Source organism: Siniperca chuatsi, linkage group LG12 (genome assembly GCF_020085105.1).
Source record: "Siniperca chuatsi isolate FFG_IHB_CAS linkage group LG12, ASM2008510v1, whole genome shotgun sequence".
NCBI classification, from domain to species: Eukaryota; Metazoa; Chordata; class Actinopteri; order Centrarchiformes; family Sinipercidae; genus Siniperca; species Siniperca chuatsi.
Window position 1 is genome coordinate 10,064,424 of NC_058053.1, and position 26,582 is coordinate 10,091,005.

Here is a 26,582-nt window from a genome sequence, read left to right on the forward strand (position 1 = left end):
AGTGGCTTTCTTAGGAACAATCAGGAACAATGAACATTAAAGCTGGACAGAGCTCTACTCTCAAGTCTGGTGCTCATAACTGCAGCAGGTTTTCCTGCGTGTTAAACTGTAAATAATCATCAATGGATTTCAGGCCAAAAAGTGTCCCTATGGCTGTGTCCTAAAATCCTCACTCATTCACTACTCCCTACTCACTATCTAGGGAGTTCTACCTAGAGGACTATATAGTGAGTAGTGAGTGATTTGACACAGCCTAAAAGCACAGGTGGAACTAATACTGCTAATGATGGCTCTGTTCCATTTAAGTATCACAGTAAGCCTGGCCGGTGAGTGAACATGAAATGGAATGCAGCTATCAATTATTACTATTAATTACAGCTGTGTTTTTCTTACTTTGAAAGGGTAAAACATCTGCTGTGGAAAAGGCTCATGAAAACAATAACAAAATAATTTATAAAGTACCTATCTATGTTCAAATTACTAGAAACTGATATTCATTTTTTTAATTTTCTGTGGCATGAAAATACTGAATAATGAGACAAAATATCATCCATTTCCTTAACAAGATCTGTTACATTTGAACCGGCTTTCAGACAGAGTTAATCCCAACTATTAAATAGGTTACAACAAGGAAGTGACAGAACAATTGATTATCCATTAACATGAGTGTTACTGCACAGAATGGGGAATCTGATTTAGCTAGTCTCTTCTGTGGCTATTTGCAGTAAAATATTGCCACCTGCTGGTCCATCAGCTACACAGCAGCAGGTCAACAGGTTTCAGTTCTCAGTTCTCTCTCTCTCTCTCTCTCTCTCTCTCTCTCTCTCACACACACACACACACACACTGTGGCCTCTCAAATGTGACATCTGATTTTTGGTCAGTCATGGTGATGTAACATACTGGTCTTTCCTTTTCCATTTTTTCAACTTGTTGTATGGGTATGGAGAAGACAAAAATACCTGTAAAGATATTAAAAATAAGTTGGAGAAGTGTTCAGTTGACTGGTCTTTTTTTCGTTCAAAACAGTCCATGTGGCTTTGCCGTTATTGTGTTAGTATTTCCCCCAGTCTTAGACGTAGTTATTGAGCCTATAGCCACTGCTGGCAAGGGAGCAAAGGGAGGGAGCGCGATTATCCTTCAGGGCCTCGGGGGGCTTGTAGAGTGGAGCAGGAGGATATATGTTGCTGAAGGGAGGTGGAGGCGATGATGGTTGATTCCGCTGCACATGGAGGGGCCTCTGTGACCTGTCACCACTGCTGCTCCAGCACAGCACCAGACCTCCGGTCAGGCTGAGGCAGGCAGATGCGTAACCGAGGTACACGGCCAGGCCGATCTCATACTTCATCCCACTGGGAAGGAAGGGGTCGTAGAAATCCATGATGACGTCGTTGGTGGTCCAGGACACGGTGACCAGGCAGAGCAGGCCAGCACAGAGAAAACAAATCGCCCCACTAAGCGCCAGGGGAGACTTGATCAATGAGCCACGGGCGAAGCGGGTACATTTCATCCCCATCACAGAAACCACAGATGCCAGGACTGAGGTGATGCAGGAGAGCACCATGAGTGCCCGGGCAGCCTAATGTGGAGGAGAACAGACAAGCACTTTAACCCTGGGATTAAAACAGGATTGTGGGGGTTAGAAAACTGTACTGTACTGTTCCTGTAACTGTAGCAGTTACTTGGCAATCAATTCATCCACTGATTAATTATATCAATAAATAGATTTGCCCAAAATACTTGCATTAAAGTGTAAGCAATTCTATATTTTGAGTTAATTTTTCTACCCTGAGCTCAGTACATTCATTTACACATAACTCACAGTTTACACTTAAAGTGAGATTTGAACTTTTGCCGAATAGCAACTACTGTGGTCACAAGTCACAATTATGGGATGATGATGAATGCTAAAATGTAGTTTAACAATAGCACCAGTAGACAAGAATCATAAAGTCAGCAAAATGACTTAGTAATATAAAGTTTGCTAGCATTAGCAAACATTAGGCCACGTGACCAAGTAGCAACCAAGTTCCTTGTTTTTTTCTGACCAAGTTTAAATTTCAAAGATATTTAGTTTACAATGATATAACAGAGAAAAGCAGCAAATGGTCACATTTGAGAAGCTGAAATCAGAGAATGTTAGGCATTTTTGCTTGAAAAATTACCAAAATGATGAATTGATTATCAAAATACATGTAGTTGGCAATTCATTTTTTGTCGTTTCAGCTCTTCTCATGATAACATAAGGTGCTTTGGAGTGACGCTTTCATTAAATGGTGAATGTGTACTACCTGCAGGTCGCGTGGCAGTGCGAGCAGAGATCTGTACAGCTCACATTGGTAAATGCCAGTGCTGTGCCATACACACTCCATCCACAGGCCTTTCATGTAGGCGGTGGCTGTGATGATGTTGGAGCCCACATAGGCAGTGCTGCGCCAGTTGGGGAGCAGAGTTGCAACTACAGCTCCTACAAACCCCAACAGCCCCAAGAAGAAGCCAAGGAGTTGAACCGCCATGCTGGCCATGATTTTGCTCTGTCAGACAGATGATCAAACTGCAAAGTACAAAGTTACAGTTTGAAAACACTGTTGCTGAGCATGTACACACTAGGAGACGATTAATAGCATTTGGATGTCTCTTAAGTTGAATATGTCGATAAGCAGACTCATAAATATACATTGGATCCACAGATAACATAAGAAAAAAGGCAAATCAACACAGAAATAACACATTGCCACATAAAAAAAAAGTACAAAAACACCTTCAGAACAAAACTACAGTCTCCCAGGCTGAAGATGAGGCTGGATTCCTCCTATTGCCTGCATGGTCCCCAGCAGTACAGTAAATTCCACTGAGCTTACATCCAGTCACAGAGTCTGAGCCATTCCTCGAGCGTCTCCGGAGTGCGGGCGGAAATAGCTGTGGAAACTTTCTGGCATCAGTCTCTGGTGAGTGGCAGGTGACTGCATCTGTAACTAATGAGAGCAGTGTTCAGCTTCACCTGCTTAACGCTCTCCTCTGGAGAGCAAACCACAGCAGCCTATTTGTTAAGCTCCCCACAACCCCTCAGGAAACGAGAGAGAGATCGGAAATTAAACATTTACAGGAACCACCGAAGCTGAGAGTGCTGTTATAAACCACTAACTTTGAACATTTTTCACAGCTCTGCAGGGTATTTGAGAGAGAGGGACTGAATGACTTGATGACAAAGCATTTCTAGCTGATGGGCCCCAACCTGTGACAATAAGGGATAGTAGTGACCTATGTTGTAATTATTGGCCAAATTATATTATGTCCAATCTAATCAATTCAATCTCTGACCTGAGATCACCTGGCACTCAGTTCTACATTTACAAATTCACACATAGAAACACCAGAGCTCCCCAGGGCTGTGTGCTCAGCCCCCTCCTGTTCACGCTGTACACCCACAACTGCAATCCCCGACACGGAGACAACTCTGTGGTGAAGTTTGCCGATGACACCACCATCATCGGCCGGATTTCAATCAACGATGAGACTTCATATCAATAGAAAATCAGAAATCTTGCAGAGTGGTGCACAGAGAACAACAAACTGCTCAACGTCAACTAAATCAAGGAGCTGATCGTTAATTTTAGAAAAAAGGAGGCAAAGACACACACTCCTGTCTACATCAGTGGAGCTGAGGCGGAGCAGGTGAACAGTTTTAGGTTCCTGGGAATCAGCATCACAGAGAAGCAGCTTGCATTACATTGTACAACCCTGTGTTGTATAATGATAAATAAATGAACCTTGAACCTTGAACATGGTGGTAAAAATTCCACAGCTGTCCGGAAAGCTCTAGGCCACAACTAAAGATCCCCTCCCTCACTTACTGTGAGGGAGGGGATGTGGAACTCATGGCTAGTTAAGCATTTACTTTTGTTCCTTCTCGCTGCTTTGAACAAAATGTTCTCCAGGTGAAAAAACTCCCGAATAATGAGCGGACAATTTTTTTAACAATGACAACCCAAGCCTCTGAAAAATACAGTGTCAACAATAAAAATATTGTTTAATTAACTGGCAAACAATACCCCTTAAATGCAAAATTGCTTGTTGTACCTGCAAGAATGACACGGAGCGACTTTAAAACAATGCTCATACAGATCCATTGTTCTGACTTCCTCAGAGAACGGAGGCTGTTTTAGAAGCCTGATTATTGTTCTGTGTTAGACCTGGCACTGTTGGGGCCTTAAAATACCAGAGATAAAAGCCTCATTGTGTTTACTTAATGATTGACTACACTGAAGGCATAACAAGTAAGCAATAGGAACAAAGGCAAGGCTGTAACAGGCATCTTGTTTCACGTTGGTTTAAATTAGCCCACCAAACAGCAAAGCCAATGTAATATTCATAACTTTTTGTCACTTGCCAATTGCAATATCTACAGTACACTATGAATCACTGTACGTGGGAGGCTGCTTAGCCTTTCACATTTTAATATTTAGTAAAAACTCTCCACATTTGAATACTCACCGACAAGGTTACACGAGGACTACAGAGCCAGGGTCACAGGTGTCCAGACGGTACACTTCCAGATAAACAGGGCCATTGGCATTGATTCCACACTGACCGGCTCCTTCTGTCTCTGCTTTAACAGCTGAGGAATATGTGTCTGTGCTGCAGGATAGTCAGATATGTGACTGGCCAGTATTTGATATCATCATCATCAGCAGCAATATCCCTGTCAGCATCAGGAGCATCATGTCGGAGATGACATGAGAGACAGTCCCAGTGCTGGCTTGTTGCTCCAGACAGATAAACAGGGTCTATGTCAACCTTGGACCCGGAGGCAGAGCGGTGATGCCAAGCAGAGACAGACAGAAGAGATATTGTCCTCATTGGTGCTGTTTTTGTCTCAATAATTCAGCCCTCTGCATCTCCACATCTGTTGAATGAATAATGGACGATAAAATGAAAAGAATGAAAGAAAAAAATCAACAAATTAATCAGTGTATCAACTTACAAGCAACTTGTAGAAAAACATTAACATTTAAAAGCAATCCTATACTCAATCAACACTGCAAAGTTGACAGCCAAACTCTAACTGATAATAATGTGGTACTGTATGCATTTATGATTGTGTGTGTGTGTGTGTGTGTGTGTGTGTACATACGGTTCTGCAAGCCAGGTGAGGTCATTCAAAACTGCAGTTTTATCTCTGGGTTACTCTGAGGTCCATCTTCCTCCTTTGCAGTTCTTCTCTCTCTCTCCCTCTGCGCCTACCTAAGTGTAACCTACCGTGACATCCTGTTGGTATACAAGGGTTTTTCCCGGCCCTTCCCCTGGGACCCTTGTGCAGTGTTCAGTCCTCTGTAAGAGCTCTATAGTGAAGGGATGATCCTCTTCAAGGTCTGCCTGTGGGAGACGCCATTTGAATGTGGAACACTTAATAGTCTTAGTTAAGCAGAATAATCCTGTGATTAGCAGCTGAACATAGCTGGTTTGTTGCGAACAGTGCTGGAGGGTAACACAACTGTGATGGTGTGTGTGGTACAGGCCTTAATTTTTTTGTGTTTGTATGTCTTCAGAGGTCTGAAATATTATATTTATATACATTTCAACAATATATATGCAGATATAAACAACATTCTCAAGATACAGTACAAACTGGCATATCTTAAAGGCCCTACACACTCACACAGCTGTTTCGGTCATTCTGGCTGATTAGACCTTCTCAGGTTGAGGTCGGGTTGGAGTGATGATGGTAGTTATGTGAGGTCCCTAAACTTCATGAACTAATACTAAAGACAAAGTTGAGAGTTGCCCTGCCCGTAGGTGCAACAAAAAAAGATAAAAACAAAAACTGATGAGTGACACTCATCACTAATGAGCCAAAATAATTGAAAACCCCTGTGTGGGTGTAGCATAGGGGCTTTAAGATAATTGGGTAGGCAATAAATCAAATAAATTATAGTGCAAGAGCAATCTGTAACTGCTGATATTTGAGAAAAATTATGTATTGGTACAAGATCATGTAACCTACATAAAATAATTCAAAAAGCCACCTTATGAAACAAAAGCTGGTATGTGTAATTATATCATTTAACAGGTTCTGTACTTCTATTAATATATACAATATATTATGGAAAATACTTTTTTAGTACTACATTTATCTGACGGCTTAAAGGTCCAGTGTGTTACATTTAGGAGGAGCTATTGGCAGAAATGGAATATGATATTTATAAGTATGTTTTCATTAGTGTATAATCACCTGAAAATAAGAATTGTTGTGTTTTCATTACCTTAGAATAAACCTTTTAATCTCAATGGGATCTCATGAGAGTGTGTCCCCTTCCACAGAGGTCGCCATGTTGCACCGCCATGTTTCTACAGTAGCGCAGAACGGACAAATCAAGCACTGGCTCTAGATTGGGCCGTTCGCGGTTTTTGCGAGTTTCGCGGCCACCGTAGTATCGCCTACACGCTTGGAAGGGGCGAGCAATATTCAAATGGTTGCAAACTGCAATTTCATAACTAAATGCCACTAAATCCTACACACTTGACGTAAACATTATTTGGCAAATGTAACATTATTTCACCATTTTTTCCATGGAGCTCATTAAATATTACTGTATGTAGCATTACTACTGTTACTTTGATCTATCCAGCTGTATGATTAATTAGTGAGGCCTAGTGTTACCTGGACCACCTACTACACATCAGAAGCTGAACACATTGAATATTTTTCACAATTAAGGCCAGTCATTTTGTGCTACTTTTGCATCACTTTATTACTAGTGAATAATAGCCACTGCTAAAACATTATTGCTTTTAACAGTACAAGTTTTCTTATTTTCTTACCAAAAAGAAGAAAGGAGGAAGAGATACTCCTTCATCTGGAGAGTTCACTGTCGGTAAAGTTCAGTTATTTATTTCGCGCCGTTGTCGCTGTGTGGCAACGCAGCTGACTTGACTTTTACAGCTGACATTGCTGCCTATCGACATTACTAACTTAATAGTATTGGTAAGAGACTCTATTGCTTTAAATTTAGCTTGTATTCTGATTAATTGTATGTCTCAGTCTGTGACTACATAAACCCAAACGTTAATCAAGTCACAACTAATTTGTCAGGAGTTTAGTTTAGCTAGCTAGGTAGGTTAGCTAGTTATAGTGACTTAGCATAGCTGCTTCTGCACCAGACAATGATTTTTAGCTAACACCTGGTTAGCTTCAGAGTTTCTTTTTTTACTTTCAAGTCAAATTTGCCTTATCCTTTTAAAGTACAGTAAATTCAGCAGTGATGGTAGTGGTGAGGAAAGCCTCCAGAAATGTTGGGAAGTACACGTTAACACACAAATCCCAGCAATACAAGATGACTCATCCTCGGCCCCGTCCGGCCAGAACCATCATGACCCGCAGCCAGTGTACCACCAGCGGCAGCTTCTTTCACAGGCTCCCATCAGAGGTGTTTCACATGATCCTGGATAAACTGTCTGGTAGGTGTAACTGGCTTGTAACATAACCTATTAACTTCATGCCCTTCAGAGTGTGATTTAAACTGCATTCAGCAAATTAAACACTAGCTAGGCTGTATTTAAATAAAATCCCCCCAAACCTGCCAGATGTAAAGTAGCTCCGACAGCCAGTGAGCCAGTTCACACGCTGAGTCTGGATTTCAGTAGCTGAAAGTCAATTGGCAAGAGTGGTGCGACATCCTCAATATACAGTATGAAATTACATATATAAACTTGTCTAGGTAAAGAAACTGTATTTGAGTATATTTAGTACTCATTGTTAATTTAGTATTTAGTTTTCTGTATTATTTTTTTACTGAACATTTTCATGTATTAAGCATTTGAACTAAACTTCTTGGGAATAAGGAAAAATACCACAGAATTTGCTCTGATTGGATTAAAGTCCAGCTATTTTGTACAGTGCTTTGTTTAGTATTTATCAGCACGCATTGTATATTTTTTAAATTAAAAGTTTATACACATAATAATGATCAACAGCATTTATTTTAATTTAAAAACTAAAACAAAATATTTCAGAATATTGCATTTTGCATATACAGCGCATATACCAAACAACAGTTTTTACATACATTTGTGTACAAAAAATATATCCATCTCTTCAATTTAACCACTACTTTAAGGACACTTTTAGACAATTTAGTAAAGAGAACCATGCTTTTCCAGTCCTAATATTTAGTATTTAAAACTTCTTCGAATTAGTGCTTAAACACAGACAAAAGATGAACTATATATACATTTCAATTTCAATATTGCACTATAATAGGTTCATTTGGTCACATACAGTATTTAATGTATGGAAATGTGTGTGTTTGTCAGTGCTGGAGATCAGTGTGTTCAGCATGGTGTCCAAGGAAATCACTAGATACGTCGTAGACTACATCTCCACCCTGGCCTGGAAGAATAAAACAATCATTCAAAGGTTTCACCACTCCACCTGCCCTGAACAGAGATCCACTATTGGACACTACAGAGACCTGGGCAAGTAGCAATTTATATTTAGCTAAATGTTTCATTTTGTATCACTCTTCTCAGTACTGTATGTGGCAAATTTAGAACTCACAACCCGTTGATCTGTGGCAGGCACATTGCTAATAGCATCTTCCAGCATTTAACACACACTTGAATGATCACCGCACAGTACTAGAGATAAGCTGCTCTGTGAAGTGAAGGGACAGGAAAGACCAGAATTTGTCATCTTTTAATTTGATATGTGCTTTTGTGTTCAATGTCTCAGGTTTATTGTTCAAGAGATGTACCCTGTTGCTACCAACAAAGGACAGGTTAAAGTTTATCTTTAGCAGGTTTTCACAGGTAAGAAAAGGAGAGGTGAGAGGACAAGCAAGAATGGGATATTGTAATGTATTAAATGTTTTAAAGTCAGAATAATCACGTTAATAGGAATAATGAATATGAAATCATCTTTTTAAAAACCAGCATACTTCCAGAGAGCAGACTTTTTTCACCAGCAATTCTTCATTTTGAAATTGTCTTCCTTTGTCTTCACTCATTTAAATTTTAAGCTGCAATGATCCAAACAAGATGCTAACATTGTTAGCATGCTAAACAAATCAGTCACATCAACAAAGAAAATGTAATTAGACCAGATTAAATTATTTATTTATCTATTGATCATAACCTGATATCTGTTTCAGATTCCCTGCTTCATGCTGGAGCGGTGTTTAGCACCAGACTGCATTGGCTTCACCAGCTATGGAGTCTTCCTACAGGTGAGGGCCTCATGTAAAGACAAGAAATTGTGTGATTCTCCTCTACTGTCTCTTTTTAGTAACATACACTCACACCCAGTAGGTACAGCCCAGTAAAGTGACATACTAAAGTGCATCACTGGGCACTGATAAAACACAAATTTGCACTTTTTTACTATAGCAAAGAATTTTCTATGAAACTGAGAAGTTTTGTCTTGCGTTTGCAAACTCTCCTTACATCTAGTCTTTATTGGACTTTAGGTAACATAACATAGCACACACACTAGATCATGCTTTTATAATATGTCATCGCCTCAGATTCCTACGCAAATATGATTGTTGAACACTGAAAACACTGAAAAATTAAAATAAGTCCAGGTAGAAACACTGCATATATAGGATTGAGAAATCTTATGCTCCTTTGTATCCTTCCCCAGTGCCTGAAAACAGTTTAGCAGGGAAATATGAATCTTTTCTCTTAGTGAAAATGTTTAGGTATGTTCTGTTAAATACTTTACAGACACTGATCGCAGGGTGGGATGAGCAGGAGTGTCACAGAGTGTTCAACTTCCTGTGTGACCTCACAAATCTGCTGCAAAAAATTGAGACAGTCATCACTGGAAAACCAGGTGTGTGTTTCAGTGAAAATATTGCTGAATATAGAACAGGCCAGAGTAGAAGAATAATATGGAGAACAGTCCATCAGGGAGGACATAATTCTTTATATTAAAGTAACTATTTGTGGAATTGTTATCTAATTATTACATCCTTTAAATTATTCTGATGGTCTGCATTGCATTTAAGCTATTCATCTCAGTCAGATCCATGGTGGTGGGTGTAGCAGCATGTATTGGACTCTGAGGTGGTTTAAATCTGAATGGTTACAAAAACCAGAACCCAGAGGAGAGTGAGCCAATAGCATTGCAGATGGGTAAAGTGGGAGTGACTGACTTTACATCTTTTACTGACTCTGGGCCTTTTATTGTTGTGCCTTGTGAAAGTCTTACAAGGCACAAAAATAAAGATACAAAAAACATGTTAATTTATTGTTTGACGGTCTTCAGGGGTGAGGTGGTACCAGGAGCTGCAGCTTCGTCTATTCTGCCGTCAGGTTCTGTTGGACCCCTGGCCGAACCAGCCGGAGTGTCAGTTCTGGCTAGAGCAACTGCTGAAGCCTTGGCCCATGGTCAGCCAGGCACACTTACTGTTCATCTTCTATGGACCTCTGCTGCCTGAGGGTAAGATAACTTTTATACTTACAATTAATGAAAACAATCAGTTAGTGGGGTTTGTGTTTATTTGACTTTATGACAACATATTAATTGGGATGATTTTTATTCTGAAAAATACTGCTACCTCTTAGCTGTGGTTGATAATTAATGTTTTGGCAGAAAGATGTTGTAATTTGATCGAAATGTACAATGTAAGGCTATCATTTTGAAAAAGCACAAGTGTTCAGTAGTTAAAAGCAAAGAACAGAAATGAGTTGTATTATGAGACTTAAATAAACCACCTATAGTGTCGTATTCTGGTGGAGGAAGCCTGGGTAGCTTACACTGGTAATGGAAAACTTGGCTTGCCTCCTATTCCTCTTGTTGTCTGTTTTTTGTTTATTGTGATGTGGTATAGTATGACACAGTTAGTAAGCGAGGTGCTCTCCTCCATGCAGGCACCCTCGGTTGGCAGGATCTGGTGCAGAGGGGGCTGCCTCACAGTGCTCTGTGGGACCTGGCTAGGGCCATCCTCCTGCTTTTCAGCAAACTAGAAGTCCAAGACAGGACAACCGATTCGATGCTGACAATCTTGGAGGAGCTCATTGGTATCATACTTCAGTGGTTTCTCAAATGTTTTCATTTCACAGACCCCCAGATAGACACATATTACGGGTTACGGATCCCCATGTAATAAGAAATGACAAGACTCAGAGACGCTGGGTATAGATGCATTTAACTGATCGTAGACTTGGTTGTCCTCCTCCTCATCATCTCCAGTCATTCCGCAGCCGTGGCATGTGGAGAATGTGGCTCGTCTCTTGGTGCTGTGTGGCAGCAGTCTCTGCTACACTGTTCTAGCCAGCAAGGCCATCAATGGACGACTTCTTGAGATCTCCAGACTCATCGTGTACATCATACTGGTGAGAATACTAGTTATTTCATCATCAGCTGAGTACAGTAAAGGAAAGTGGCTTCAAGTTAATCCTCATTTATGCTAAGTCTGGTATGTTGAGCCATTATTGGCTTTAAATCGAGAATCAGATATTGGCCAGCATTGTCCATGTCTGATTTAATTTGATATGATGTATTTAGACTACATAGTCATTGTACATCTGATTAATTTCAGATTAAACATAGATTCAGGACAGGACTCGTTTTGCCATGTCTGCTCATTCCTGTTCAGGGTTAGGGGGCTGGAGCCTGACCACGCATGCCCTAGGCTGAAGGCAGGGACATATGTTGGACAGGTCTCCCTTTTATTACAGCAGTCTCAATTTATCTAACTGTCATCTGGGGGCTTTCAGAGCCACTTGTGCTGTCCATGGTTCTGATTTTGACTAGTTATTCTGTTACCTCCTCATAGGGGCGCCATAGCAGCTTTAATTCACACGTCAGTATCAGCCAAAACAAAGCAAAGTAAGCTGGTTGACATCATCATGGAGAGGGTATTTCTCTCTTTAAACAACGTGTGCAATTGTTTCTCCCAACTATTATGTGCTTGAAGTTTCTTCTTTTCTCCAATTGGCCTTGTTCATTTAGACTTGTCATGGCAGGAAAAGCAGTCACAGTAAGCCGTGCCAGTTAACCTATGCACTGGGACCTTGGAACTGACACAACTTATTAAAATTATTTATAACTTAAAATTGTTAATTTTATTAATTAAAGCTAATTCATAAATTAAAAATATGACAAAATTTGTACAGTTTTCTGTTTTTTATGGCTTCATCCTTAGGTGTGTGAGAAGGACGGCTATCACATGTCCTGGGCGGTGAAGTTGGTGCAGCAGATCTGCAAGGTCTTCAGCACGGCTCCTGAAAAGTTCTGCTTCATCCAACAACTGGAGAGCATGTTTTCAGAGGTCACCAGGGAGTTTTTTGAGTTTTCTGTAGCAGGTGAGGTGGGGCAGCTTTCTGGAAGTGTAAATTTCATTTCAAAGTTCTTCAGTCTTGACACCAAAAATTCATCTTGAAAAACGTTGTGGCAGATAACATGAACCTTTGAGGGGTAAATGGTTCCTTGCAAGTAATATAATACCGTGTTTTCGTCTCTATTTCGCCACCTAGAGCAAACCCTCATTTGTTTTCCTCTGATTACGTCCCTCCTTTAATTTTTGTGCCTATTTTATCTGCACCCATGCTAGTGGCCAATAATTCACCTGGATCGCCACACTCATTACATTGTTTAACTCTCCGCTAATGTGAGTATATGAAAAAAGCAACCTATTTCAAGCTCTGCTGTAGAGCAAGCTGAGGGAGTTTTCTCTCAGCATGAGTGGCAAATAAGTGGGGAATTTCTATTAAAAATATGAGTGGAGTGATTTTAAACATGAGTGCATGAGTGGTGATTGAAATTCCTGCCACTCAGCTCACATACTGTATATGTATTTGTATTCCAGTAGACCGTCGGTTCTCAACCTTTTTGGCTTGTGACCCTTTAAAGCAATTCCCACTCGAGACCACCCCCTCATCACAGGCTGGATGAGTCTGTTAGCAGTGAACAGTTCAACCGAAGAGTGCAGTTCATCATATTGCTAACCCTCAGATTTATCTTGTAACTCCAAGGGGGGTTCTGACCCCCAGGTTGGGAATCACTGACTGCCCTACACAGTTCTCTGAGTACCTCACAGAATGTCTCAGACTCAAATTAAAAGTGATATAAAAAGTCATTAATTCCATCATCTGTTCCCAGAAAACCATTTTGAAGACAGGGAGACCTTCCAGTCCCTGTGTATCCTCCTGGACTCCAGTGCTCGCTTCCACACTAAATTCCTCCACATGTTCCTCAAATAGGAATGACAAGATGGGGAAGATAGGAGGAGGAAAGAAACATACTCCAATAATGAAGGGGGTTAAACTAAAGAAGTGAATGAAAGTGAGAGTGATGGACCTTTACAACAATAGTAAGATCAAATGGGAGGTGAAGACAGACTTGAACATGGGAAGTGTTGTCATGGTAGCCTTGAAAGTTCAGATAAATCTGCGGCTATAAACAACACTGCATTTGTTGGTTGACAATTGAGCTGTTTAATTACTTTGACCAAACAGCATGGTTATTTATACAAATTTTATATTTCTCTCAAAGGTTTAAAATCTTGTTCTTCTTAAACATCTTGCATCTTTTATAAACTGTATTTAATATTTATTCATTAACAGTAACAATATATATTGACAATATTTATTATTTATTCACATTGAACCTCTGTTAATATAGTTATAATACAATGATTACATTGTTTTTGTATGATTTATTAAATTGGTTGTCATTTGTCTTCATTTACATATCTTTATTTTGTTAAGTTTTTAAGGCATTTTGTGGCTGCTCTCTTACAAAAACAGAAACACAGCATGCACTCAGCAAACAGGCTTTTATTATCCTCCAGGTAGCACAATATTCAGCACTGACAGCATTTCCAAAAAAAGTTCAGTTGATAAAATGTATTAAATTAAAGCATGTGTCATGGAATAAAAAAGAAGCTGCTTCAAATAAAAATGTTTAAATGTTACTGCATACAGAAACAGAATTAAGGATATTTTCAGCTTACAGTGTTTTATTCAGACTGCATTCACATTTGTGTCAGTAATGATGTATAACATAGGTAACTAACTATTAGTGGGCGCTTTAGATAATCATTTTACAGAGTAGTCATATACAAATTATACTATTAGCAGGATTTTTGGTGTCAAAGTCGTAGCACGCACAGGAACTACTAGGCTATTTGACATTGAAGTTTAAGGCCTACAACATCAAGTGTGACGAATACTCCAGGTGGTGAATGGGGTCCAGTTACCACATCCACATCGCGTCCATGGTTACAGGCTTTTCAGTCATTCATGTGTTCATTGTTTTGATATGATCTGGCAGGAGTAAAAATTTAAAAAAGGTAAATTTTTTTATGGAGTCTGGTTGTGCTTTCTTCATACATGACTGATTAAGGGTTTGGGTACAAAAGGAAAAAAAATAGAACTAATACAAAACATTAACTTTTCAAGAATCCAAAAACAAATCTGATCTTTGTGATTTTGAGTGGGTGTACACAACACATACACTTTACATTCAAATTGGACGAGGGAAGATAAAAAATAACAAAGATCTACAGTATGTACCACACAAAAGCCCCATTTGGATGGGATTTGGATGTAGGGGAGGCTAAGTGATTTTAATATTTACATGCTTTTTCTCTCCACTGTTTTTAGGCATTCTCATTTGGCCTCCCGTGACTTAAATCCCATCCAGAGAGATACTGAGATACAATCTACCACCACGGTCACTTTACATGTTGACATGATACAGCATGATGATACTTACTGTGCAATTTGCTCTATGGGTATATACAAAAGACATGTCTTAATACAGGTGGTAGACATGATGCAGACAGCATTTGAACATTCGCATTGAAATTCTTAGCATGATTTAACTTTTGCCTTTTTCTTTCTTTTTGGCCCAGTATGATGGTTTTATAAAATTTACTAAACAGACACATTACCTTGAAGCCAGTCCAACCCTTCCTGTAGGCCCTCTCCTTTGATAGCATTGCTGGCACTGAAAAAATAAGGACATGTCCAGGAGTTAATCTCCTTGTGGCACACATTCACTTTCTCATGACTTTTCTTGGATCCTGGATGTTAAAAGCTGTCTAGCTAATCTTAATCCACCTGCCTTCCATCTGTCTAATGAGTAAACAGGGTGGAAAACACACCATGTATTACATATATAAAAGAGCCAGGCTGTTGAGTAACTGCATGTCGCTGTACCTCCTAATAATGTTTAACCTGAGCCATGAAAATGACAAACAAGCAGAAATTTGGAACCAGGCCCAGGGAGTAACCAGTGAGTGAGTGGCCACTTTATTGACTCTGTTTAAGACTTTAAGCTGTAACTCTGGAAGCACAAAATGTGGCGGATTGGGTAAGTGACAGGGCTTGACTCAGTTCAGTCACTTTAATCCAAGTGCACCTCCTTCAAGACTACCCAACACTAGCTTGAGTCCTGTAGTAAACTACTCAACAATGTCTCCGGAGGTGGTAAACTTTAGCTGCCTTTGCTTAGAGACCCTTCATAAGGATGAATATTTTATAACAATGCGGTCACATGAATGTCACAGCATCCCTGTAGGACTGTATGTGGGACCAGCGTACTATAAGTGAGAAGCAGAAAAAATTATGAACTAAATATTGGTTTGCCCTGGCTGTGCACAGCCTGTTTGGAAATATTTGACAGATATGTTACCAGATGTGCCAGGGTTTATCTTTGATGTTCTCCAAACACAACATCTGTGAGACCTTGACAGAAGACATGGCATCCCGCAGATCCATCTTGTTAGCAAAGAACAATACTGGTATCTTTTTGCAGCGGATATCTGGATAATAAGACACACATGAAGAACAGTGTGTGGAGTTTATCCAATGAGGAGTTAAGGAGTATTAGCAGAGAGTTTATAGTTTATGTACATATATAATATCTTTATATCTTTAAGTGGCCATGGTTTAACATGCCACATTTAGACAATGGAGTACTAACAACAGAAACCCAGGACACTGCTAATAGTCATATGAATGGCAATAAAAATGCAAATGTTCCTTAAAACTGCCTCATTTATATTATCTCACAGATCCCGAACCATACCTGATAATTTATTTTATAAAAGGTCACATTTGGTGCCATATATCATTGTAAATGTATTTTGCATGATGCACAGAGTATATGTCAATTATGCTTTTTACTGGAAAGACTAAAAATACTATCAGTACTGTGTCTTTAAAACAGTAAACAGTATTGTAGAAAAGGTTTCAATCGTAGTCATCTGGACACTGTTTTCAGAAACAAGATGACTATGATTGAAACCTTTTCTACGATGGAACATTCCTGGACGAATGAGGGGCTACACCATCTTAGTAAACAGTACTGCAGGTATTTTGTACCTTCGTGATTGAGAAGAGTATCGAGCTCCTCTTTGGCAACAACCATTCGCAGTTTGTCACCGCTGTCAATGACAAATATGATAGCATGGCTTTCTCTGAGGAGGACAAGAGAAGAAGTTATAATTGACACAGTCATGTAACTGTAATGTGCTTTAATATTTGATGAGTGTTGGGCATGTTGTGTGTTTCATACTTGTAGTAATGCTCCCATAGGTTTCTATATCTGCTCTGCCCAGACATATCAAAGACTGTAAAAGACAGGCTGCAAGCAGAGGGAGAGAGAGAACAGCTTAGAGTGATACTTAGTGGTGCATTAGCCATTTTTAATTTCATGGCTGTAAACTGGTCAAAAAGGAATAAATACACATTATAAATGTCTATAGGATTCTACCTTGAACTCTTGAACTTTTCAATGTTGAAGCCAATTGTTGGGACTATTTCTTGTGCCTGTGTCTGCATGCATCCACACAAACAAACAAACAAACAAACAAAAACAAACACACAAAAACAGACAGTAATGGCAAAAGTATGTCAACAAGGAAATAGTATAAGGGAAGTATGATATGGGCTTTACCTGACTAGCATGTTTCCACTCTTCTGACAGTGGGCCTAAATGATTCGAATGCTGAAAACAAGCAATCAGATTTTCACAGGCCTTCTCACAACATTTATCCCAAATGATCAGTTTGTGTGCCCACATGGCAGGACTACATAGAGTACACAAAGGACTCTCAATTACACAATAATAAATAATAAAGTCTCAAAATGCAGTCACAATAAAGCCCAGTTTCGTGTACTTACATTAGCTGGTTTGAGTTGGTTGATGATGGTAGTTTTGCCACTGTTGTCCAGTCCCAAACACAAAACATTGACCTCTTTCTTCCTCAGGCCGAGCCAGCCCGACAGTTTATCCAGCAGCCCCATTAGACAAGACTGACGCTACACCATTTAAATTTCAACGCACCACCCCATAGATAGTCTGACTACTGGAAATTAAAGACACTAAATTTAGCAAACAACCATGACAAACATAGCCGTAAATAGTGTGTTCCCGGCCCTTGCTGTGAATAGTGTCACAAGCTGTGATGCCGCCTGGGCATCCCGGCTTGTGACAGGTAATCCTATTAGGGTGAATTAAGCTCTGTGAACCACCCGGTGACCTGATCATGGAGTATGGAGCTTTACAGACCCCCCCACCTTACCTTACCTTTATTGGAGCCGCTGTCAATCTGTTGTGTCAGTCTATGTGCTTTACAGTAATTCAAGCAATCTGTGATGGAGTGTTTTTGTAAATCTACAATAAATCAATAAGATAACAGACACATACACACAAATGTCACAGTAACATAGGACTAGGAGGTCATTAAATTTGGTCACTATAAATTCATACATGTATACGGACATATTATAAGCCCTGGAAATTTAACTATAATGGGAAAAATATGTGTTTTAATGTTTTTAAGAAGGGACGAGGCAAACACAGCAAAAAAAATATCATGTATCCAATCTGAAAATTATATATCTTAGATAAAATTTTCATAACGATAGCAGGAATTCACATGGCAGGTCTGGAGCTGGTCAGTGGTTCAACAGCTCCATCTTTTGGTTATCAGTTATGTGTACGACATCATGAAAGTTGCCAGGTTGAAGAGGTGGTAAAAGTCTGATCTATTTGACAATAATTCACATTACATGCAAATTAAAGAGATGGGCTCAGTGACATTTGACTTTGTTAAATTAAGTTACATCCACTGAAAGGACTGCCCCTGCCAGGTTTCTTCAATGAGACAAGATTGGTTCTTCTTAATTTAAGCACTGAAAACAATAACATTTCACAACCTAAAAGCTATAAGATGGCATTTCTTCCTCTGAATCAATTCTGTTTTCATTCTCTCTGCTCGCCCAAGTCAAAAATCGAAACAATATGAAATGAGCAGTCGACCACCAGAACTGTTCATCTTTATTTGCAAATAAATATTCGCTGTAACTGCCTCTTACAGTGTGCAAGATCTACAACATCTCTTTGGAAATTATAGAAAAATAAAATACAAGAATTATAAGTATACTTGTACTTTGTACAAAAGAACGTTCTAACAATGCTCAGCAGTAGAACATGCTAAACAAACAGCATCAGATATTCTCCATATTCTGTAGAGGGGTGGTGACCGTGAGCATGTGTGTGTGTGTGCAAATACGTGTGTGTTTGGATGTGTGCGTGCACCTTTTCCTACTCCTGAAGGCCTGGATGCATAACCGAAAGGCACAGATCTCTAGATCCAGTTTGCCTTCGACATTAATCACTGCGGCCCAGTTTGTAAGAAAAACCACAGCTGTAGAGGGGCGTTGTCGCTCACACGAATATGGACTACAACTCAAACTAATGGCTAGGTCCTGTGACTGCACTGAAGCTTATGAACTACTCTAAAGTGTTTCTGTCTTGCATGGTTAACGGACTGTAAGGCATTCTGTGTGTGTATGTCAATATGTGTGTGTGTGCACATGTGTGTGTGTGTGTTTGTTACTGTTGATGTTAGAATGACGCATGATAAGTTATGATGCTGCTGTTTATGTTCGTTCCCTCTCCGCCTTCCTTAAAGTCATCTACTCTCATCTGTCCTGATCACACAAAACTACGACTACTGCCTTTTCTCTCTGGTTTCCACCTGCCAGGTTTTAGCTACTTCTGCTGCCTCCAACTCAACTAACTAGTTATATTCTGCAGCACTGCCTATTCACCACTGACTTGAAGAAAAAAAATGTTGATTTCAATGGCAAACATCTGACAACTTGACATCATCTACTGCATCCAACAGTTTTTCATTTCAGACTACATCTATGTACACTGGTTTCCCCATACTGCTTTTCCCTTTTTACATGACCACAATGTAAGAAGAGACTGGATTTGTGAAATCCATCCAGTGGCTTTGCACCTACGACGGATTATTCTGCTCTGACATCTTGGATCAACTTTGTCCCAGAAGTGCAAACCACTGCCTGTATTAGTTTGTGCAGACAAAAAGAAACAATGCATGTGTATGAAAGGATTTCAGCTAATTCTGAAGAACCATAAAAGTCCATGTTAAGTTTCCAGACAATCTTCCCCTGTCTACATGTATATATAAGTTCTGTGAACATTCATATGTTAAGATATGTTAAGGAGATTGCGTACTTTCAGGCACCATATAACATCCACAATCCCCTCCCCCAAAAAATCAGGCTTACCACTCAACGCTGGCTTCTAAAAACTGTCAGAATAGACTTGTATGGTTATTCATCTGAAGGCAACGGATCCAGTTCTGCAAGCTTAGCATGTGGCAATAAAAACAGGTGGATGGTGTGGTGTGAGCCTCATGTTTATATGCCAAGAAGAGTTCTCTCATTGCACAATTCTTCATCTCTCTCTGAGATACTGAGGTGACTGCATAATACTGTATTGCTGATTTGGATAAAAATCTTAAATAAATAAAACATTTTAAATAAGATCCAGATTTACTAGGGCTTTCACATACAGGACTGCACATATATAGATATTAGGTTATGATAATAATTATTGATTAATTGTCTATACACTTTTAAACATTCAAGAAATCTCCACAGCTTGCTTCTAACTTCTTTCTTCAAGTATTAGCGTACCAGAATCTCTGGAGAGAGGGTAAACTAAAGCAATGCAAATAATTCCTCTGTGATAAATTATCAAACTCCAAAATAAAAAAATATCGAGGATACTTTTTTCAAAACAGGACAAAACTTCTCGATTGCACACCTGATAGCAGCTACATGAGCACATAACTCGGAGCGAGAAAAGAACAAAAAAAAAAAACAAAACCCAAAAGAGTCAAAAGATTCAGTAGATTACGTTTGCAAATCTACATCTCTAGATATTGTTGCTCCACACACAAAGTACTGCTGCTGCAACAAGGCATTACATTCCCCTAAGTGAGGGCCTGGCCCAGTCTTTAAAGTCTATCAGGCTGTAATAGTCTGGCAGAACCAGGTATACTGGGTAAGTGGTGTATAGTAGGAAAACGTCTGTTACTACTGGATGTGAGGAAGACCAGTGGGCAGTCTGCTGTGGTAGTCTGTCCAATGACCTCCTGAATGAGGGGTTAAGACTCAGGCACAGGCTGTAGACTGTCCGTCTGACGGTCTAAACTTCACTTCCGTCTGGTCCATCTATCTGTCCAGCCCAGGTTGTGTTAAAGGGTGTCCTCATACATGGAAACCCTTCTCCTGTTCGTGCAGTAGCTGAAGGCGGAGGGTCTGTACGCTGCTGCTGATCCGCCTCTGGTGGCCGATCAACTCCACCCCTATACGCCTCACATCTCTAGGCCAAGAGGGGAACCACAAAAACACACACAGACACACAAAAACACACAAAACACTTTACCTCTTACTTGTGAGGATAATGACTTCATTCATTGCGAGACTCTCTGAGTCGTGTAGGCAATGTTTACTCTGTCTGATAAAAGGCAGTGACGTTTTGATCACAAATGTGCTATAAGCTTCCTTCATCGTCCATATAAGCGCTAAGTGAGGATTAACAAAAGTAAAACACATCTTGTAAAAACATCTAATGTACTGTATGTAAGAAGACTTTAATCTCCTGAGACAACACCTGAGACAATTACCACATCAACAACAGATAAAATCTTCTGATTTTTTATTAAAAAAGCTTATTTTGCATTGTCCATCTAAACTTTTAGAGCTGTTTTTCTTTTTTCCTCCTCTATTTGTGTACTCTACAGATTTTACAATATTGTTTGTCTCATTTTAAGGAGGTTTTTATACATTATTGATCATTGCTGCTACAAAGATAGGTCCTATTTGGTTTCATGCCATTTAATAATGGTTATGTTTTGGCTCTTCTACTCACTCAATACTCATCCTCGCCACAGAATCCAATGTGTTGTAGCCTGCTGCAATGAAATTGCTCTTGTACTGACTCATTTTAATGGAGTCCAGCCAGTCGCCGATGGAGATGAACATCGGGTAGTCCATCTCCTCCCCCGGAGACTCTGGTAGACTGATACAAAAATACCCCAAAAATGGTCAGATCCTGCCAGCATTTCTAAAGCATTGCAGAGGTAGACTTTACTTTAATACCTTACTGGCTTAAAGTTCTCAGAGTGACACACACTTGGTCCTACTTTTAGGTGTAGGAATAAGAGCATTTTATAAACTTTCTTAACCAGGAAAGTGACCCTATCTTTGGAGATTTAAGGGAGACGTCCTACCATAGCTCACTGTTTATTGTAACGCAAATAATTCTCAAGTTCTGTTCTGAGGTAACAGTGCAATGCTTGACAAATACGTAGATATATATTAACTTACAGTGCATTTACACTTAATGCATTTCATGATACTAGAAACCCTTCAAAACTGTACCTCTGAATGTCCTCTACCAGTGGCAGCAGGCTGCTGGGGTTACGGATCAGTTTATCCAAGAAGGAAACAACATCGGTGAATTTTGGCCGATGACTCCTCTCCTTCTGCCAGCAGTGCAGCATCAATTGGTGCAGAGCCACGGGGCAGCCCATCGGTGCAGGCAGCCGGTAGCCCTCTTCAATAGACAGAATCACCTGGAGAGACAGTTGTCTAAGTCTAAATGTGGAAGATGACTGCTGTATTGTAATTTAGTTAGCTTGAAAGTTGATCTATTTGGTTGGAAAGTTAAAGTTAGAGACCTTTACGGTATGTCATAGCCAGTTTACTTATGACCAGTTTAAAAAGCCAAATTGCAGTTTCTCTATGATCTTGCAGATTGCAGCAGACCAGACAAACACAGTAAACCCACTGAATAACATAGCATTGTTTGGCATTATATGATATAAATGAGAGCCGTGAGAGTCAACCAAAACAGTAAAGGCTGGACAGCTAAACAATGAGCAGAATCTCACTATGAAGCTCCGTAAAGCTGAGGGGAGCTGCAGATTCAGGTGATAATTCTCTGTAGGGTCATCACTACGAGCGACCCGTTTCACTTTACACATTGTCAGTCACAGTGTTATAATAAACATTTTATTTATTATAGCAGCTTTAAGACACATTAATAATAGCTCTGCCTGTTCAATTGTAAGCCTTCAGCAAATACACAGATTACTTACTTGATCCTACACCATGAATCAGAGAAATAACTGATGAAATGAACAGAGCAATAAAGGTCAAAACAGGAAGTATCATCATATTTAATGCTTTTTATAAGCTTCTATTGGATGTTTGATTTCCTGTGTAATACAAATAAATTTGAACTCTGTATTTTATTCATGTGCCCAAACCTAATCTGTACTCTCAATCAATTCCAACATGTATCGCATACAAACGTAATTTCCTTTCTCATCTGAGCTGATAGTGTGCATTTCTGTAGTCTTCATATTGTAGCTCTCCACATCATATCTGTGAGTCTATGGGAAAGTAGAGATCCATGTATCTTTGTAGGGAGCTGTGGTAAGTGGCTGACCAGGATGAGACAGTGTTTGGCTGGTTTTGTGGCTTGGCTGGCCTTTTGCCTTGGAAAGCACTTCTAAGCAATTCCCAAACAGCACAAATCCTCCCCAAACCCTGGGACCTTAGTGGATGTGTGTGTGTGTGTGGGTGTCTGCGAAAAGATGTGTATGAGTCTTGTGTAAGGGGTTGAAGGGATTACGGTGGAGCTTTCACACTCAGCGGAGAGAGGGATGGATCTGCTTCCTCCATGGCCCCTCCAATTCCTGACCACAGCCCAGGGATCAGCGGGTTGCTCAGCCACACTGAATCCACAGCTTTAAACTCCCCCTCTACCGGACCGAAGTCCTCCGAACCTCTGACCTTTACAGCTCTTTCCCTCTCACTCATCTTTTTTATCCTTTTGGTGAGTCTCACCAGCATTTCTGTTCCTTCCCTCCTCTCTCTCTCAGATGTAGGCTTTTGATGTGAGAAAACAGTCAGGGAGCAGGTTAAAGAGCAATAATTATATTATATATTATATAATAACAGATGTAATGGAAAATAAACTAAGAATTACTCAATGGAGCAGGACTTGAATTGAGAAGTCAATATTGAAGTGTGTAGTAGTGTGGACCAGGCTTGTAAGGGGAATATTTGTGGAACAACACGAACAAGTCTCTTCCATCCTCTAAGAATGATCAATGAGATGCCTCGCTTACAGAAACAGTTAATCTTAAAGTGAAAATATACTTATTTTTTATTAATTCCTTGTTAGGTACAAAACACCAGCAGTGTTTCCATGTTCACAATACACTCAGAGAGTTAGTGAATGCAGCTGTGTTAACCAACTTAGCCAGGAACTGTATCTTTATATTTCCAAAAAGACAAAAACTTGACAGTAAAATATGTCCAAAGAGCTTGTGCAGGATTTGTTTAAGATTATATTATAAGTCCAAATAAAGTCATAAAGTCCATCCAGTGTTTTAGTCAGTATGTCCTAATTTTTCTCACTGAGGATGATTGATGTACAATGTCCCAATAGTCACCCTACAGTAGCAAATGGTTACTGCCTTCAGTAGAATCGTATGCCAGAGCCTGATGTAGTAAGTACAAATTGGATATATTGTAGCCAAGACAGTTCTGGGAGTTTATATTGTACAATTACACACATATTACACAGGTTGCATTTTTTAAGGCTGATTCTGATATTTTACTAAATATCAATAAGACTGACTGTTTATAGCTAAAAAAAAAAATTAAAATCTAGAATTACATATCTGACAGTTTAGAAAAGTATTTTTTTGGGCCATAACATACAGATATCAAATATACATACAATATAAAATGGAAAATGCAGTGACTTTTAAATACTTTAATTTTACAGAGTTTGGTGAATGGCTCTTTAAAGATGTCTTGGTGTGTTCAGACAGAACGCGAGGCGAGTTTCAATGGAAAGACTTGAGTGGGAGGGAAGTTCGCCCAGGGTGACGCGAACTGAGGACGTGAGCTGGAAATGTTTCAACTTGAGCGAAAAATTTCATTTCAAATTTCAAATGCAATTATTCCACCAACTATGGGCTTTGAATAGCATATACCTAAATATTTATTGTTGCCACCGCAACCCTTACCGGGATAATCGGCTCAAAAATGGATAGTTGAATGGATAGAAAATTAGTACGAGCTTCCATCAAATCTGACTGTGTCTTGAATATGCAGTACATTATGTTTAAGACTTACAAACTTGGCAGCAGAAGCGGATGAAGTCAATACTCACATCCTGATTGGACATCTCCCAGTATGGTCGCTCCCCATATGACATCACTTCCCACATTACGATGCCGTAACTCCACGCGTCACTGGCTGAGGAAAATTTCCTGTATGAGATGGCCTCAGGAGCCGTCCATCGGATGGGGATCTTACCACCCTGTTCACACACACACACACACACACACACACACGAAAACATCAGCAAAGTATCAGCACACCGAGCACATCCTGAAAACTGACAGACAAACCCTCCTCAGTGACATCCACTGATTGTAAAAATCTGTATCGTGTACATCATCTGGTAAATCATTCAAAGTATATCGCAGCATCTCAGTAGCCTCAGCCCTGCAAACATTACTTTACAGCAGTTGCGGCTGAAGAAAGTAGCTGTTAAAGCGTGCTTAAGTGCATGCTGAGCGCTTTTTAAAACACACACTTATATGTGTTCATAAATACTGCTGTCCAAGTGCTCTCCTATTCTGAATCCTAAAACCAGAGTTTATCACCATTTCTGTTTATCACCTCCAGTTTCCTCCTCACCCTTCCCTTCTGTGGATTTCAACCACCGTGTTGTGGAGCAGAAAGTTAAACTTGGAACCATAAACACTGCATTCCCTTCACACAAGAACCTCAATACAAACCAGGAAATGGAGGTCACTGTGGGCTTTTTGAAGTTTAGCTTTTGCTATCTAAGGCAACTTCATCTTCCGCTGGCCTTAGGAGAGAAGGCAAAAAAATAAATAAATCCGAATTTCATCAGCTAATCAAGTAGGAGTAGAGTGATGCATCAGTTTGCTGATGTCTCAAGCTGACATAGCATCAGTCTGTAAATAGACTTTTCCACACTGACAAGACTTATATTCCCGGGGAAATGTTGAACTTGCTTTTGAGAATAAAAATGATAAGATACAACAGCAGGCATTGGCAGAAAATCAAAGTTAAGTCCATAGGAGTCTCGTCTCCAGTTTCAGTACTGGTGTGATGTTGAGACTGTGTGTGGATGCCAGCTCATGAATGAAATACTACTGTTTTTTGTTATGCTGTCATGCAGCGAGGATCAGTGACAGAACATCTGGTAGGAAGTGTCTTGTAAACTCGCAGTACATCACTGTAAATTGAGTTGCTGTTTTCTGGGTCTCTACTCCTGTGCCTTTCATAGTTCAAGACTTCCAACTCTACTTCTAATGAGGTTCTCTCACAAAGCCATGAGCAGGACAGGAGAAGTCAGCCAACTGCCAGTGAATATGACTGAAATGAGAAAAACTTGTATCCTTGTTATTACTGTTGTGGTGCTGTAAATATTTATAAATCTGACATGTATTGTGTTTTAAATCAATGTATTGTTCTGATATCCCATCTGCATGGTGGCATATTGTAAAACACAAAGTTATTATGGTTGGAGACACCCTCCATGCTGCTGTTGAGAGCTAGATAGTTTGCTGGAACAAGGAGAAACGATATAACAAGCACTACACTAACTACTTCACTCTCTTTGCTAAAGTTTAAGACCAACGGCATGAAGACAGCAGATATTATATCTTTAAAGAAACCATCTGTGGCTTCAGAAGACCCCTTCAGATGCCTTTTTCAAGAGACTGAATTAAATAACTTTCCTGTCATTAAACACAAATGCAGCCCCCAAATAAAAGTAATAAAAACCTCTCAAAGCAATTTCCAGCAGTAAGAGGCACAGGGAAGTGTTCATTCTCAGAGATGTTCAGCACTGTCTCTACTTGTATCAGTATATTTGTAGAGCTAAAACATGCCTCTAAGAAAAGGAGGACAACAGTTATCTTTGGTGTCTTTGAATGCAAATACTGAACAAATTTAGCCAAATATTGTATTTGGGTTCAGGAACATCCCTGCCTTCTACCCTTGAATCCCAAATAAAAAGTTTTTCTAATAAGCTCTGAGCCGAGAAAGTAGACTCATGTCAAGTTGTCACTGTTGTGGGGAGGGTTTTAGAGGCCATTTCATTACCTATAACGCATTAATTACCTCAGAACTGCATCCTTGTCAGGGTGAAAAAACAAACAAAACAAAGCAGCATCTATGTA

The 26,582-nt window shown here is 39.7% G+C and overlaps 4 protein-coding genes across 15 annotated transcripts in view; 1 reads left to right on the forward strand and 3 right to left on the reverse strand.

The window, feature by feature from the left end:
* Positions 1-488: 488 nt before the first annotated feature.
* Positions 489-6,935, reverse strand: LOC122885651 (claudin-14-like). Of its 5 annotated transcripts, none has more exons than XM_044217025.1 (6): positions 6,823-6,935; positions 5,135-5,376; positions 4,495-4,906; positions 2,762-2,975; positions 2,292-2,554; positions 489-1,579 (listed from the first exon to the last, which is right to left on the reverse strand). In XM_044217025.1, exons 5-6 carry the CDS (start codon positions 2,523-2,525, stop codon positions 1,073-1,075), a joined length of 741 nt encoding a protein of 246 aa, XP_044072960.1. In that variant the 5' UTR covers positions 2,526-2,554; positions 2,762-2,975; positions 4,495-4,906; positions 5,135-5,376; positions 6,823-6,935; the 3' UTR covers positions 489-1,072. The 5 variants fall into 5 exon arrangements, with proteins under 5 accessions (XP_044072960.1, XP_044072961.1, XP_044072959.1 ...); XM_044217026.1 differs by lacking the exon at positions 6,823-6,935 and adding an exon at positions 6,264-6,348 and having other exon boundaries at positions 2,862-2,975; XM_044217024.1 differs by lacking the exon at positions 6,823-6,935 and adding an exon at positions 6,264-6,348.
* Positions 6,409-13,689, forward strand: LOC122885650 (F-box only protein 47-like). Of its 3 annotated transcripts, none has more exons than XM_044217022.1 (11): positions 6,409-6,875; positions 7,244-7,458; positions 8,314-8,475; positions 8,732-8,808; positions 9,150-9,224; positions 9,724-9,832; positions 10,268-10,441; positions 10,873-11,022; positions 11,195-11,337; positions 12,150-12,309; positions 13,106-13,689. In XM_044217022.1, exons 2-11 carry the CDS (start codon positions 7,263-7,265, stop codon positions 13,204-13,206), a joined length of 1,347 nt encoding a protein of 448 aa, XP_044072957.1. In that variant the 5' UTR covers positions 6,409-6,875; positions 7,244-7,262; the 3' UTR covers positions 13,207-13,689. The 3 variants fall into 3 exon arrangements, with proteins under 3 accessions (XP_044072957.1, XP_044072956.1, XP_044072958.1); XM_044217021.1 differs by having other exon boundaries at positions 6,865-6,985; XM_044217023.1 differs by lacking the exons at positions 6,409-6,875; positions 13,106-13,689 and adding an exon at positions 12,813-13,098 and having other exon boundaries at positions 7,254-7,458.
* Positions 13,690-13,764: 75 nt separating this feature from the next.
* On the reverse strand, positions 13,765-18,143 carry LOC122885652 (ADP-ribosylation factor-like protein 6). Of its 6 annotated transcripts, none has more exons than XM_044217034.1 (9): positions 17,137-18,143; positions 16,910-16,960; positions 16,727-16,788; positions 16,529-16,597; positions 16,336-16,430; positions 15,697-15,773; positions 14,901-14,956; positions 14,723-14,735; positions 13,765-14,271 (listed from the first exon to the last, which is right to left on the reverse strand). In XM_044217034.1, exons 1-9 carry the CDS (start codon positions 17,257-17,259, stop codon positions 14,254-14,256), a joined length of 564 nt encoding a protein of 187 aa, XP_044072969.1. In that variant the 5' UTR covers positions 17,260-18,143; the 3' UTR covers positions 13,765-14,253. The 6 variants fall into 6 exon arrangements, with proteins under 6 accessions (XP_044072969.1, XP_044072964.1, XP_044072967.1 ...); XM_044217029.1 differs by having other exon boundaries at positions 15,644-15,773; XM_044217032.1 differs by lacking the exon at positions 16,910-16,960 and having other exon boundaries at positions 15,644-15,773.
* Positions 18,144-18,260: 117 nt separating this feature from the next.
* The window catches only part of epha6 (eph receptor A6), a 166,368-nt gene continuing 158,046 nt past the window's right edge, over positions 18,261-26,582 (reverse strand). The window contains exons 14-17 of the mRNA XM_044217017.1: positions 24,533-24,682; positions 21,721-21,914; positions 21,209-21,358; positions 18,261-20,659 (exon numbers count right to left, since the gene is read on the reverse strand). Of these exons, the coding sequence (XP_044072952.1) occupies positions 20,545-20,659; positions 21,209-21,358; positions 21,721-21,914; positions 24,533-24,682 (609 nt within the window). The 3' untranslated portion in view covers positions 18,261-20,544. The remainder of the gene's footprint in view (positions 20,660-21,208; positions 21,359-21,720; positions 21,915-24,532; positions 24,683-26,582) is intronic.

Bases quoted from the DNA above. Each gene is read 5' to 3' on its own strand.
- LOC122885651 (XM_044217025.1), bottom strand. From the start codon at position 2,525: ATGGCCAGCATGGCGGTTCAACTCCTTGGCTTCTTCTTGGGGCTGTTG. The intron at 1,580-2,291 runs GTAGTACACATT...CCTCCACATTAG, and splicing joins CACTGCCACGCGACCTGCAG to GCTGCCCGGGCACTCATGGT.
- LOC122885650 (XM_044217022.1), top strand. From the start codon at position 7,263: ATGGTAGTGGTGAGGAAAGCCTCCAGAAATGTTGGGAAGTACACGTTA. The intron at 8,476-8,731 runs GCAAGTAGCAAT...TCAATGTCTCAG, and splicing joins TGGACACTACAGAGACCTGG to GTTTATTGTTCAAGAGATGT. The intron at 12,310-13,105 runs GTGAGGTGGGGC...ATCTGTTCCCAG, and splicing joins TTTTGAGTTTTCTGTAGCAG to AAAACCATTTTGAAGACAGG.
- LOC122885652 (XM_044217029.1), bottom strand. From the start codon at position 17,259: ATGGGGCTGCTGGATAAACTGTCGGGCTGGCTCGGCCTGAGGAAGAAA. The intron at 16,598-16,726 runs GTAGAATCCTAT...CTCTGCTTGCAG, and splicing joins GAAAAGTTCAAGAGTTCAAG to CCTGTCTTTTACAGTCTTTG. The intron at 14,957-15,643 runs GTAACATATCTG...TTATTTTTTCAG, and splicing joins GATAAACCCTGGCACATCTG to TGCCAGCAATGCTATCAAAG.